The sequence below is a fragment of the Ursus americanus genome, chromosome 4 (assembly GCF_024610735.1).
Source record: "Ursus americanus isolate L20-20 chromosome 4, mUrsAme1.1.p, whole genome shotgun sequence".
NCBI classification, from domain to species: Eukaryota; Metazoa; Chordata; class Mammalia; order Carnivora; family Ursidae; genus Ursus; species Ursus americanus.
In genome coordinates, this window is record NC_142130.1 from 20,312,866 (window position 1) to 20,325,535 (window position 12,670).

The window sequence follows — 12,670 nt, forward strand, 5'->3', positions numbered from 1 at the left end:
CCCGCAAACTAGTTGTCTCCCCCGCAGGGGCGAGCAAGCCAGTGGACACTGGCTTAGTTTTGTTTGTTGTCCTGAAATTCCAAGAAGAGTCAGAGGAGCGATGGCTAACAGATCCGCTTCCCGTTCTTTCCTCTTTCACACTCACATGTCCTCATCGCCAACTTCTTCTTTCCCCTGGATACTTTCTCCTGTTTCCAGGACAGGTTTGGAGGAACACGTTTCATAACTGTCGTCCAACTGGAAAAGTCCGGATAGCTGTAAGGGAGGGGACAGTGGTGCACCCTCAGAATTGGCAGTGCAGAGGAGTGCCCAGGCGCAATTGATGATTCCCGCTGGCAGGTTGAGGCCCACCCTAGCTCTCCCACGGGGGCCACTCGGGATCCCAGCAGGAGCCCCATATTTATGACCAGAAACTAGTGCATTGCTAAGGAGACGGGGCCGTGCTAGGCTGGGAGGGTCTGAGGCACTTTGAAGATCCAGTGACCTCAGCTTCCTGGGTTAGGTCTGGTCCTTCTGGGTGAGAATCAGGAAAAACAGGGAAGAGAGGAAGGGGAGAGAGAGGAAAGGGGGAGAGGAAGAGGCAAGAGAAGCTGATGAATAGGAATGAAGGAGAAAAATGAAAGAGGAAAGAAGAAAATAAATTACACTCAGAGCGCTGCTCTCCTTTTCCATTTCTTCTGCACCTTCAGGCTCCTCAAAGGTTTCCATTGAGATAAACTCCCTGCTGGAGCAGCCTTGGAGAAAGAAAGGGAAGAATTTGGCCTGCTGTACAGGAGAGGGGATGGCCAGATGTCCCAGGCAGTGCCTGTCCCCAAGAACCCATTCTCCCCCATCTCTAACTCCTACTCTCCCAGGATCTGGAGTGCCTCACCTGGGGGGGGGGGGGGTGTTTGTGTTTTTCAGGTTCCCTTTCCAGCTCAAAATTCTGTAAGCGTGACTGAGAAGACATGTCTACATGGTGTTCATAGCCCTACTCCTTGTCCCCCAAGAAAATGGTCGTCTTTTTGTGCTTGACAACCTTCTTGGCCTCCATCCTTCTTCTCTCCATTCTTTTCCCCTTGCCCCTTTTCTCTCCTCTGATTACTGCCCATTTCCCATTCCCTTGGTAGCCTCTGTCACTGCTCTCCCCATGGGAAATTAGAGGAACAAGCACATCCTGCCTCTCTCTCCAATGAACTGATTCATTAACTGACCAGTCATGCCACTGTGCACCTGTCATGTGCTGGGGCTGCTAGACACTGAGGAGAACAGCAACCTCCACCAAACACTGAGCCCTGCTTCGTGCCTGTTGGAATGCCGGTTTGTCAAAAGTTAAGCTTCACATAACCTTGCAAAGAGCTTTAGCTCCATTTTACAGATGAGAAACAGATGAGAGAGGAATAATCATCTGGCCAAGTTCTGTTGGCTGACTGGCTGAGCAGCAGATTCCCACAGGAATCTGAGTGCAGGACCAAGTTTCTGTTCAGGTGACAATGCAAGGGCAGGGATTGGGGTGAGGCCTGGAAGGGCATAAGCAGGGCATGGGGAGCGAGCGCTTTCTGGACACAGGAATCCTAGAGGAGCCTAGGGTTGGGGGTGGTGGCACAGTTACAGATCAGTGAGCAGTAAGTGCACATGTGGGAACTCCCTGACCTGCTGCCCAGAGGCCTCCCAAGCTGCGTTCTGGGGCCAAGAGCTCTCCCCAGAGCAGATCAGTGGGGGCTGTGCCAGCAAAACGGGGAGCAGACCTCCAGGGACCCCGCCTGATGCTGGAGAGTTGTAAGGCAGCTGGACAGAGTGCTCTCAGATTGCAGCAAACCTGGTTTAATTTCCAGTCCCAGGACATGGTAGGGTGAGGGATGGAGGGCTCACAGAGGTGCCTCTCACTGCCTTCCTCCAGAAGGAACTCGGGGACATCCGCAATAACACCCAGAGTCTCCTCTGTAGGGCAGTCATCCAACCCAGACCCCCTTACACCGGGGAGCAGACAGTGAGGATGAGGAAGGGCAGTCTTGCTGAAAGGCTATAAGGGATGAAACAGAGACCTTGCCCTTGACCACATTTCCCCCTCCCCACCCCACTGTGTGAAGAGAAGGGCTGCTCCTCCTTTTGCCCCAGACAAGGGCGGAGGGGTGCAAAGAGCCCAGAGCTACCCCCTGGGAGACCAGGGGTGGGTCCAGCTCTGAGGCCTCTGGCAGTCATGGAGCACTCAGGGTCTGGGGCCCGCAGGGCTGAGGGGGAGGGCAACGCTGCAACTGAGAGACCTGACAGCCAGTTCCGGCCACCCCGCAGGTAACTGGCACCTGAGGTAAAATAATGACCAGGCCCTGGTGGTGGCTTTCCCCTCTCCTGCAGGCCTAGCCGGAGGGGAAGGGGACCCTCAGCCAGGCACAGGGCTGGGACAGAGGATCTCTCACACACTTGGCCACAGGTTGACCATTATTTCAAGGTCACCGAGGCCATTCCCTGCCTTCAGGAAGGATCTGCCTGAGCCTGGAAAGAGAAATGATCTCCCCAGCGCTGACAATAGGCAGATGCCACCTCCCTGCTGGGGACTGTCAGCACACATGGCTTCCTTCATTCCTGGTACCACAGGTGGGGGTGGAGGATGCCCCCAGTTTAGTCTAGACCAGAGTTTTCCATACTTCTTTGAGTGCAGCCACAGAGAGATGCCAACTTTACATCCAACATAGTGTACACACATAATACATCTCTGAAGTGAAAACAAGTTTATGGAACAGCATTCCCCTTACAAGTATGATGTCCTCATCTGATCTATTCTATTCTATTATTCTATTCTACTTTATTCTATTGTGTTCTATTCTTTTTTTTAAAAGATTTTATTTGAGAGAGAGAGAGCACAAGCAGGGGGAGGGGCAGAGGGAGGGAGAGAGTTAAAAGGAGGGGAAGAGGCAGAGGGAGGGGGAGGGGCAGAGGGAAAGGAAGAAGCAGACTCCCTGCTGAGCAGGGAGCCCAACCAGGGGCTCAATCCTAGGACCCTGAGATCATGGCCTGAGCTGAAGGCAGACACTTAAACCATGGAGCCATCCAGGCACCTCTATTGTGTTCTATCCTATCCTATCCTATCCTATCCTGGGAGACAGAGAAGGAGAGGGGCTGTGGAGGTGGTGGGCTCACCCACAATCACATCATTAGACCCTACAAGGGAGAATTTCTTCTGACACAAACTGCAGCTGCTCTGGGTGAGCCCTCCTATGTCTCCCCCCTGGGTCCCGGGGCTCTTGGCCAGAGAGACTATGTCCTATTCACCCAGTATCCCCCCCTGGCTCCTGGAAGAGACTCAGCATTCTCAGAACCAGCAAACCTTGGAGGACGTCCTTCAGTCAAAGCTGGAAGTGCAGGCGACAAAAGCGCAGCTCCCAGTCTGAGTTTTGCTGCGTTTTTGTCATCTGCATATTGAAGCCCTTCCTCCAGGATTCACTGGCCATGGGCTCTTAGGGGTCTTAGGGACTAAGTCTTAGGTCCTTTAGAGGTGACAGCACTCAGGAGACCCCAGAATCTTGGGCTCAGGGTCTGGCAGATCCCGTGAGGGAATAAATGAAAGCTCATTGTCCAGTGGGAGGAGCAGAGGCTTCGGAGTTAGTGAGACCTGAGCGTGGTTCTGACTTTGTCGCTCATTCTCTAGCTGTGTGATCCTGGGTAAGCCACTTAGCCTCTCTGAGCATCAGTTTTCTTGTCTATAACAATGGGGATAATAATATCTATTGTAGTTTTGATATAAAGATTAGCAAAAGGGCTTATAAAGTAAAATGTCTGGTACATCTTAGGAATTTAATAAATAACACCTGTTGTTATTGTTAATAGTCATTACAATAATATTAAAGAGAAGGTTTCAGAACAACTGTGGGTACTACAGGTATGCTATTATTACTCACCTTTGGGGGAGATTCGTTTGCCATTGTCTTCATCCTCATAAGTATCTGGAGGAGGAAACAAATTACAAAGGTAATAAATGCCTTTAAAAGGAAACAGAGCATAGACACACACACACACACACACACACACACACACACACACTGAAAACAAAACCAAACACATAGATTCTTGAGAAATATTCAATTTGATTACAGCAAAATTTTAAATGGTGGTTGCATTCTTGGAAAATGAGCAGAATGGCTCTGGTACCTACAGTCAAGGTCCAGTGGTGTGTTGGGAAGGTATACTTTGAGTGTCTGTCCATGTACCAGAATAAGCATAAAACTGTTGGTGAAGAAGGATAAGAAGAATGGGAAAGGTGGGCGGTGAAAATTCATGCTAGTAAGGACTGGTGTATATTCTCTTTTCCTTCAGTGGATGATTTTTCTAGCATACATCACATAAATCCTAAATGGTTTCGGGAATTTAGTTTTAGCACTTATTGTTTAGAATTCTGATCTTTTATTTTGGTTTAAAAATTGAATGAAATTTATTAACAAGTGAACCCATTAGTGAGTTTTTATCCTCATCAATATAACATGTTTTGGGTAAATTACCACCTTTGAAGGTAAGACCATACCTTTCCCTTGCTGTCCACTAGATGGCATAATAGGACCACTGTAGATCTCACTTGTTCAGAGGCCGCTCCTTACCCCATGAATTTCAAACGGGCAAACTATTTTTTTCTTTCAAACTATTTTTCTCTATTCCTTACAATTATGCAAAACTTTTTAAAAGATTTATTATTTTTTGAGAGAGAGAGCAAATGCCTGCACGAGGTCACGTGCGCAAGCGCGGGGGTTGGGGGAGGGGGCACAGAGAGAGAGGAAGAGAATCTCAAGAGGACTCCACGCTGAGCATGGAGCCCTAACCAGGGCTTGATCTCAAGACCCTGATATCCTTATCTGAGACGAAATCGTGAGTCTGACGCTTAACCAACGGAGCCATCCAGGCGCCCCAATTATGCAAAAATTTTTAAGGACCACCTCTATCACATGAACTAAAGTAAAGTACATCATTTTCACTTGGGGTCAGTGGGGTGGAAACATGTCTTAAGATTACAGGTAAGCCTTTCCTTTCCTTCCCTGGAGGAACAAATGTGGGTAACTAGTTGCTAATGATAATATGTAAACAGCCATCTAGGCACTAGTCTGAAAGGTTCATCTCATTTAATTCCCACAGTAAGACTATACAGTATTACCTGCATTTTATAAAATAAATGATGACAAGAACTTAAGCACAAGGAAGTGATGTAATTCATCCAAAAACACAGAGCTGGGTTGGAGTTGTGAGCTCTTAACCACTGTGCTATGGGGCTAACGAAGCTCCTTCTCTGCCTTCCAGGAGTTAACTCATGGGGTCACGTTATGCCTAATCCCTCCCAGTAGCTCTCCAGAGCTCACACGACAGGAGAGATCTCCAGGTTGTTTCCACAGGTACTAGGCTGGATTAGGATCATTTGTTTGGTGTCCCAGAGTGTAAATGTGGACATCAGGGCTGGTCTGTATCTAAAGTGTCCATTTCCTTTGCAAACCTGCCTTTGGCCAAGAGGAAGGGAATCACTCCTAAGCATTCAGTTAATAACTTTCATATTGCACACATTCTCATAGCACCTTTTATTTATTTATTTTTTAAGTGTGTTTTCTCTTGTCAAAATCTTTGCCAGCTTCTGGGGCAGTCTGAGCCTGTTGTCTTGGATGTTCAGAGCTGCTAGGAGCTGAGGTCAGGAAACTTGAGAACTGGGAAACCACCTCCAAGCTCAGCAGTCAGCAGCCATCACATGTTTTGAGTTGTAAGAGACCCACGGGGGTGGGTGGTAGGACAAGCTGAGGTATCTAGTTGGGGTCAGTCAGAGCTTGTCCATTTCACCAGAAATTTAATAGGAATTTTTCAAGAAGACTAAGATATAAAGACCCCTAACCTGTTTGTGTAGGATGGCTCTAATTTTTTTAAAAATATGCATTTCTATAGACAAAACGTTTGAGGTAAAATATTTACAGTGGTTATTTCCAGTTATGTCTGATTTGCATTTTTATTTGTCCTTTGCTTCATTACACGCTAAATTTTTTATAAGCTGCATATGTATTTTTTATAATCCGAAAATGAAGCTTAAAATACTGAAAACCAATTGGTCAGATATCTAAAATAACCCACAATCTCACAAGAGAAGACTGTTTGCCAGACCTTATTTTCTTTATCATAAGAGTACATCAAGTCATTCTGAATAACAATAAAATAATAAAATAATGAAAGTAACCAAATCTAGACTTAAAAGGAAATTCCCCCCAAATCAGCAAACAATCTTTACGTATGATAGTAAATGGCTCACAGATACTAAAGCAGACTCCCCCCACTCCCAAGACCCTGAGGGACCAGTCAAGGGAACCACAGTTAGACCTGTGGCTAAGGATTAGCAGACAGGCTCTCCTGTTACCTTTTGGCACAGTGGTTTTTCTCATTTTACATACCTTTCAACGGCCAGGGTTTTGAAAATTAGGGATAAAACTAAATTCAGAATTCAAAGCTTTCAGTGCAATCTGGCTAGGAAAATACTATTAGCTTAACTCCTTTATGTTAACCAGTAGCACCAGAAAAAGCATACTCATCTGTTCCGTGACTGTCTCATCTTGAAACTGCTGAGGCTCTTAGGAGAGTTCCCACCTCACTGCCTTCCCCCATTCAGGCCTTACCACTACCAGCCTGAGGAGCCCCACAACCACTCCATCCTCATGACAGCAGACATGCAGGCAAAGAAAGCAGTGGCCACACTGGAGGAAGCAATTGATCGTAATCATCGTGACGAGGTCAGGCTGTTACCTAACAGCATCTGAGAGGAACGTGCTTAATGCTCAGGTGACCTACTGGGACATCCCCCAATACCGCCACACCCAGCTGTAACTGTAAATGGGCAAGTGAAAGAACAATAGCCTGAGAAGAGTCTGGGACACCCACTGTGCACACCACCAGCAGAAGGTGAGAAGGAGGGGTATCTCGAATGAGTGGGAGGGAGACAATAACAACGGTACAACCTAAAGACCAATTGCAGCAGCAGGTGGCATAGATTCAAGTTAAGTAGGATTCTTACCATGTCCCCTGGTGGAAACTCCCCTCTTGGGAACCAAGAGCTCTGGACTCACTGAGACTAACGTTGCAGGGATGGGGAAGACAATGCCCCGTGCAAGTCACTAGAGGGTGATAATGAGTAAGGTCACAACTCATTCAACCTCTCGCCTCCCAGATTCATATATTCTGCTTACTGAGGGCAGAGCACCATACCATGGCCATTGGCTTAAGGTATATACTGCATCCTGAAGGTTAGCACCCCAACCCCACAGTGTCATGTCTAAACTGTTGCACATCCTCGCTTTCAAGAGGCTGTTCCATGGCTCTATCAGGCTGGCAGCTTCTAAATGGAGTGGTGTGTGGTCAGACTGTAGGTCAGTCCTGTGGTCATATGCCTACGGCTGAGTCTCCATTAAAGCAATGTTGTATAGTTGATCAGATGCCGCATGAGTCCTCGAACAGTGACGCTGATGGAGGCACTGTGAGCAGGAAAGGCACATATGCCAATCCTGCTCAGAGTGAATTACTGGACTTCCCAGCCTGGAAGGGGTCTGATGACATCGACCGTTCTCCTCAAGGGATAGTATCCAACTGGGAGCTCAGCATCCATCTGTGCTGGCCAATCGGACAGTCAGCAGTGGCGGTAGCTATGTCGGTCTTGACGAGAGGAAGCCCATGCTGCTGGGCCCATGCATAGCCTCCCGCTCGGCTGTGAAAGCGTCTCTATGAGCCCTCTGTTCTCTGATGGGCACGAACACGGTAGAGATCCTCACATTTTGAGCTTAAGTCTATAGGTCTCTGTGCCTCTTCCCCAGTCAGATCATTGTTATATTTAGATGCTAATTATTATTCTGGAAGAAAGGTGGGGACGCATCTTGAGAAGGGCAACCATTGTCCTGTATGTCTCATTTGAGGCTTCTGCATAATCTTTGGGGGAGAAGTCTCTCTCCCAATAAGGGGGGGTGGGCCACTTATGCCAGCCCAGGGGGATTAAGGGCCTAGACCCAGATGTCCTCATTTCAGGCTTTACAGTCCCACATCTTCCCTATCAGGGCATGTCCTCCCTGCTCTTCTACAAGCACTAGGAGTCCAAAATGATCAGGCAGCAGATTTGCCTAGGCTGAGAATTCATCCTCCTCTCACATACTGCCGTGCTGTAGAAGATGAGGGGCTGAACTCTGGAAGGAGGCCCTCTGATTCTCACACGGGGCTTTAAATTGGTGGTTAATCTGAGGCCGTCAATTTCTTCACTCTCTTCAGCGCATCCATGGTGCTTACCAATAACCCCAATTCTGTGGTCCTGATACTTAATATTTTCCCCAGACTTCTCAAATGCTAGAGACATCGCACCAACTGGGACATCCCTGTCGCCCTGTACCTGACCCCATGTGTCATCACAGGTGAAGATCTTAGCAACTGAACTGCTACCACAGACCAGGACCCAGGGCTTTCCACACTCCATCTAACCAGCAGCAATGGAGTCCTCATTGCCACCTGGCCAGCAAGTGACCTAATAATGCCAGAATCCCATCCTTTCTAGGACATTTCCTGTCTTAGGTCAGGTTTCCCAGGAGCAGGTTGCACAAGCGAGTGATGGAGAAAGGGCTTTCAGAAAAACCTGTAAGAGCACTGAGGACAGAAGACAGGGCAGGGAAGAAGTGGGCTCCTTTCAAGTCTAGCTCCAGCCTGATCTCCTGGGAAATCCTGGACCATAGATGGCACCACAGGTATCCTATTTGAGGCAGAAGGGCTGGCTTTTGTAACCTGAATCAGTCAGCCAATGGCTGGCTGGCCATAAGCTGCCCTTGAGGGAGGCCATAACTTCTCAGGCATTTCCTGGCTACACAGCTCTGGTCAGCTGAGGGCAATCCTCCGAAGGGCACAACTGAGAGCTGCTAGCGGCTGACCTCACAGCAGCTGGGCAGTGGGTGCATGTACCTGATAAAAAGGATGTGGGTGAGGTATCTACAGCCCCTATGACACTACTGTATGTGATTTTTTTAATTTAAAAAAATGAACAGATTTTATTTTTAAGGCAGTTTTAGGTTTACAGAAAAATCGAGCAGAAAATACAGAGAGTTCCCATACAATCCCTCTCCCCCTCTCACTGGCTCCCCATACAGTATCTCCTATTATTAACATCTTGCATTAGTGTGGTGCGTTCATCACAGTTAGTGAACCAGTACTGATGGGTTACCATTAACTAAAGTCCATCGTTTACAGCAGGGTTTACTCTTTGTGTGGTACAGTTCTGTGGGTTTTGACAAATGCACAATGTCATGGATCCCCCATTATGATATCATACAGAATAGTTTCACCACCCTAAAAATCTCTTCTGTGCAGCCCGCTCATCTCCTCTCCCCCATATCCCTGGTAACCACTGATCTTTTTACTGTCACTATAGTTTTGTCTTCTCCAGAGTGTCAAATAGTTGGAATCATGCAGTATGTATTTTCAGATGGGATTCTTTTGCTTAGCAATTGCCACTTCGGTTTCCTCATGTCTTTTTGTGCCTTGATGGCTCATTTCTTTTTATTCCTAAATAATATCCCATTGTATGGATGTATCATGGTTTGCAATTCATTTGGGTAAATACCAAAGAATATGAACTCTGGTCTGTATGGTAAAACTATTTTTAGCTTTTGTAAGAAGCTGTCAAAATATACCATTCTGCACGGCCTCCAGCAGTGAATGAGAGTCCCTGTTGCTTTGTATCATCACCAGCACTTGGTGTTGTCAGTGTACTATATACTACTTTTCACAAAGTAACTCTTCAGTTTTGCTTCTTTTTGCTTTGTTTTGTTTTATTTTGAGGTGTCAGCCAATCTTCTGAAGACCTGACCACTTTTTGTGAAACGAACTCGTGAAAAAGTCATCCAAGTTCACATGGACATCATAGTCATTCCCTTGTATCTTTCTGACTTCTGAAACCAGCCTGCATTCCTAGCACTGATGTGTGTGCATACATGTACCAGATAACACACAGACGCACATAAACATAAACAGTCTACAGCCAAGTCCAGACTAAGACACACATCCATTCTTCTGCTCATCTCACACCTTTGAGTCTGATCACTTTGAATTAGCAGGATAGACAGAAGGAAAAATAGGCACCTGGACAGTCCACACCCTTATGCTTTGGATGAAGGAGTTACAACTCTATCAAATGGCTTGTGCCTGTAAATCTATAGATTATGCCACTGTGTTGGCCAACGTATGCCAATGTCTTCAAACAAATCTCTTTAAAGTATTCTTGGCACACGAAAAAAGGACTTAAAGTCTTCAAGAACAAAATATACTTTAGGACCAGATAAGGTTGATAGGCTCAATTTTCTGGAAAATCTGAAGAGTTGCCTGTTAAATAAATAACCTGGAATAGAATTCTCAACACACATTTTCTCATCTGTAGGGCTCTAGCTGAAAGGAGAGTCCAATACCAGGGGTCTTCCTTCATTCTGAGCTTTTCAAAATAGAAAAGGAAGTCAGGATGTGACTTGAGTAGAGACAGTATTGGGGGATAAAACCAATTAATTAGGACATAAAAATCTGATTTTATCTTTTCTTTAAAAAGTTTTTTTTTTTTACAAGCCATTACAAAATACCCATGGAAAACAAAACGTAAAAATTTCACACCTCCCAGAGATTCTGCTATATCCCATAGAGGGATAGGCCTTATCATGCAAAGCAAATTTAGAGACTGTATTATATTCTATGACCTTTCACCAGCCAAGATTTTTCTCAAGCCTTACTTTTCCTGGTCTGTATTTTCCAAATACAAAATTTTAGGACACACATACATACTCTAATTGAAAATCACTGCTTTATTTTTATTTATTTATTTTAGGGAGGGGAGGGGCAGAGGGAGAGAGAGAATCCCAAAGCAGACTCCATGCCCAGCATGGAGCCCAATGCAGGGGTGGATCTCATAACCTTGAGATCATGACCTGAGCCAAAATCAAGAGTCAGAAACTTAATCAACTGAGCCACCCAGGTGCCCTGACAATCACTGCTTTATTAATTGGCATTGCCATTAATATTTGTTGACCAAGACTGCACATCCAATTACTTATTATGTGACCATCTTCCTGTTAATTTGCCATTTCATGCTCATTAGCATCCAAGGGTCTAGAAATCTGACCAAGAGGGGCGCCTGGGTAACTCAGTCATTACGCGTCTTCCTTCGGCCCAGGGCGTGATCCTGGCATTCTGGGATCGAGCCCCACGTCAGGCTCCTCTGCTGGGAGCCTGCTTCTTCCTCTCCCACTCCCCCTGCTTGTGTTCCCTCTCTCGCCGGCTGTCTCTGTCTGTCAAATAAATAAATAAAAAACTTTTTTTTTTTAAAAGAAAGAAATCTGACCAAGAAACATAATATTAGTTAGCTTTGCCCCTGAGTGGGGGTGTGGGATCTGTGTATATTTCTTCAATGACTTTTGTACTTTGCAGACACTCTATAAATGTGTTTTGAACTAAAATTCCTTCCAGAGGCCTTTTCTAAATAAATCATAGGTCTGAATACATACCTCATATCCCATCAAATTAATTATATAATAGTCCAGAACCAAAATCTCAAATGCTAAATTCCCAAGACTTTGACTATGGATACTGGTAAAAGCATAAAGTAGAAGGTCTTTTGGAAAAGGTTATCTCCAATTTAAACAGGTAGGGAAAGACAAGATGACGACAAGAGCAGCACATTTGGAGCCCCATAAAACATAACCTAGTATGTCATTAAAATATAAAGTATAAAAAGCTTCCACACTTGTTTTTCTTTGTGATCCCATACAGAAAACTGACCTACAAAGAAGTCAGGGATGAAGTCTCATGGGGAAGCACCTAGATCAAGTGCTCCTAACCTTTCCATGGAAAGTTTGGAGAAGAAGTGAAATCCATAAATCTTGGATAGGGCAAGAAATAAAGTTGCCATGAGCCAGTGTCTTTATTCCCAAGCAGAGACATTAGGGCAATACTCTTATCCCTAAAACCATTTCCTTAAGAGGACAGCTTTTCCAAAGAGGGAGTCACTTTCAATGTGAAACATTTGCCCTTCATTTTAATTGGAGCCTAATTAGATACATATATGAATAGCATAAAACTGATATTATATCTTTCTTCTCGCTCACATAATTAAGGAAGGGCTGAGACTCAGGCAATACCTTGCTCAGCTTCTAAACAGCTGGTTATCATCCATTGCTGCCCCACTCTCCCACTGGATCCTACCTTTAATCCCATGTATGCTGGGGACTGGCTCTTCCTTATGGCTGGTAGCTCTTTCCATATTTTCAATCCAGGGTACAAGTTCCACTCCAATGCCTTTGCTTTAGAGAAATATACATGAACATTGAACCATAGGAAAGAACGGCACATGCATTCCTCCCTATACCAGCTGGAGTGGTGCTGGCTCACCCAGGTTCTCCTAAAGTCTCAAGGACCTGCTTTATCCTCCTCCTTCTCTTCAGTCTAAGACTTGGCCCAGCTCTGTGCATGACATTCAACAATGGAATGCTCAATGGACACCACTTGCTGGATTATAGAGTTAACTTCTAACTGGCTGCAAGTCTTTTTTTTTTTTTTAAGATTTTATTCTTAAGTAATCTATACACCAACGTGGGGCTTGAACTCACAGCCCTGAGGTCAAAGTTGCATGTTTACCAACTGAGCCAGCCAGGTGTCCCTGGCTACAAGTCTTAAAGTG

At 45.7% G+C, this 12,670-nt stretch overlaps 1 protein-coding gene across 8 annotated transcripts in view; it reads right to left on the minus strand.

Moving 5' to 3' along the window:
- Nucleotides 1–12,670, minus strand: part of MCF2L2 (MCF.2 cell line derived transforming sequence-like 2) — a 248,979-nt gene continuing 236,309 nt past the window's right edge. For 5 of the 8 annotated variants that reach the window (XM_087861435.1, XM_087861430.1, XM_087861434.1 and 2 more), the window contains 3 exons: nt 12,196–12,293; nt 3,876–3,920; nt 1–255 (listed from right to left, as the gene is read on the minus strand). In XM_087861435.1, the coding sequence (XP_087717561.1) occupies nt 142–255; nt 3,876–3,920; nt 12,196–12,293 (257 nt within the window). In that variant the 3' untranslated portion in view covers nt 1–141. Of the gene's footprint in view, nt 256–645; nt 735–3,875; nt 3,921–12,195; nt 12,294–12,670 lie in introns of all 8 variants that reach the window. The other 3 variants (XM_087861432.1, XM_087861431.1, XM_087861433.1) reach the window with 3 other exon arrangements.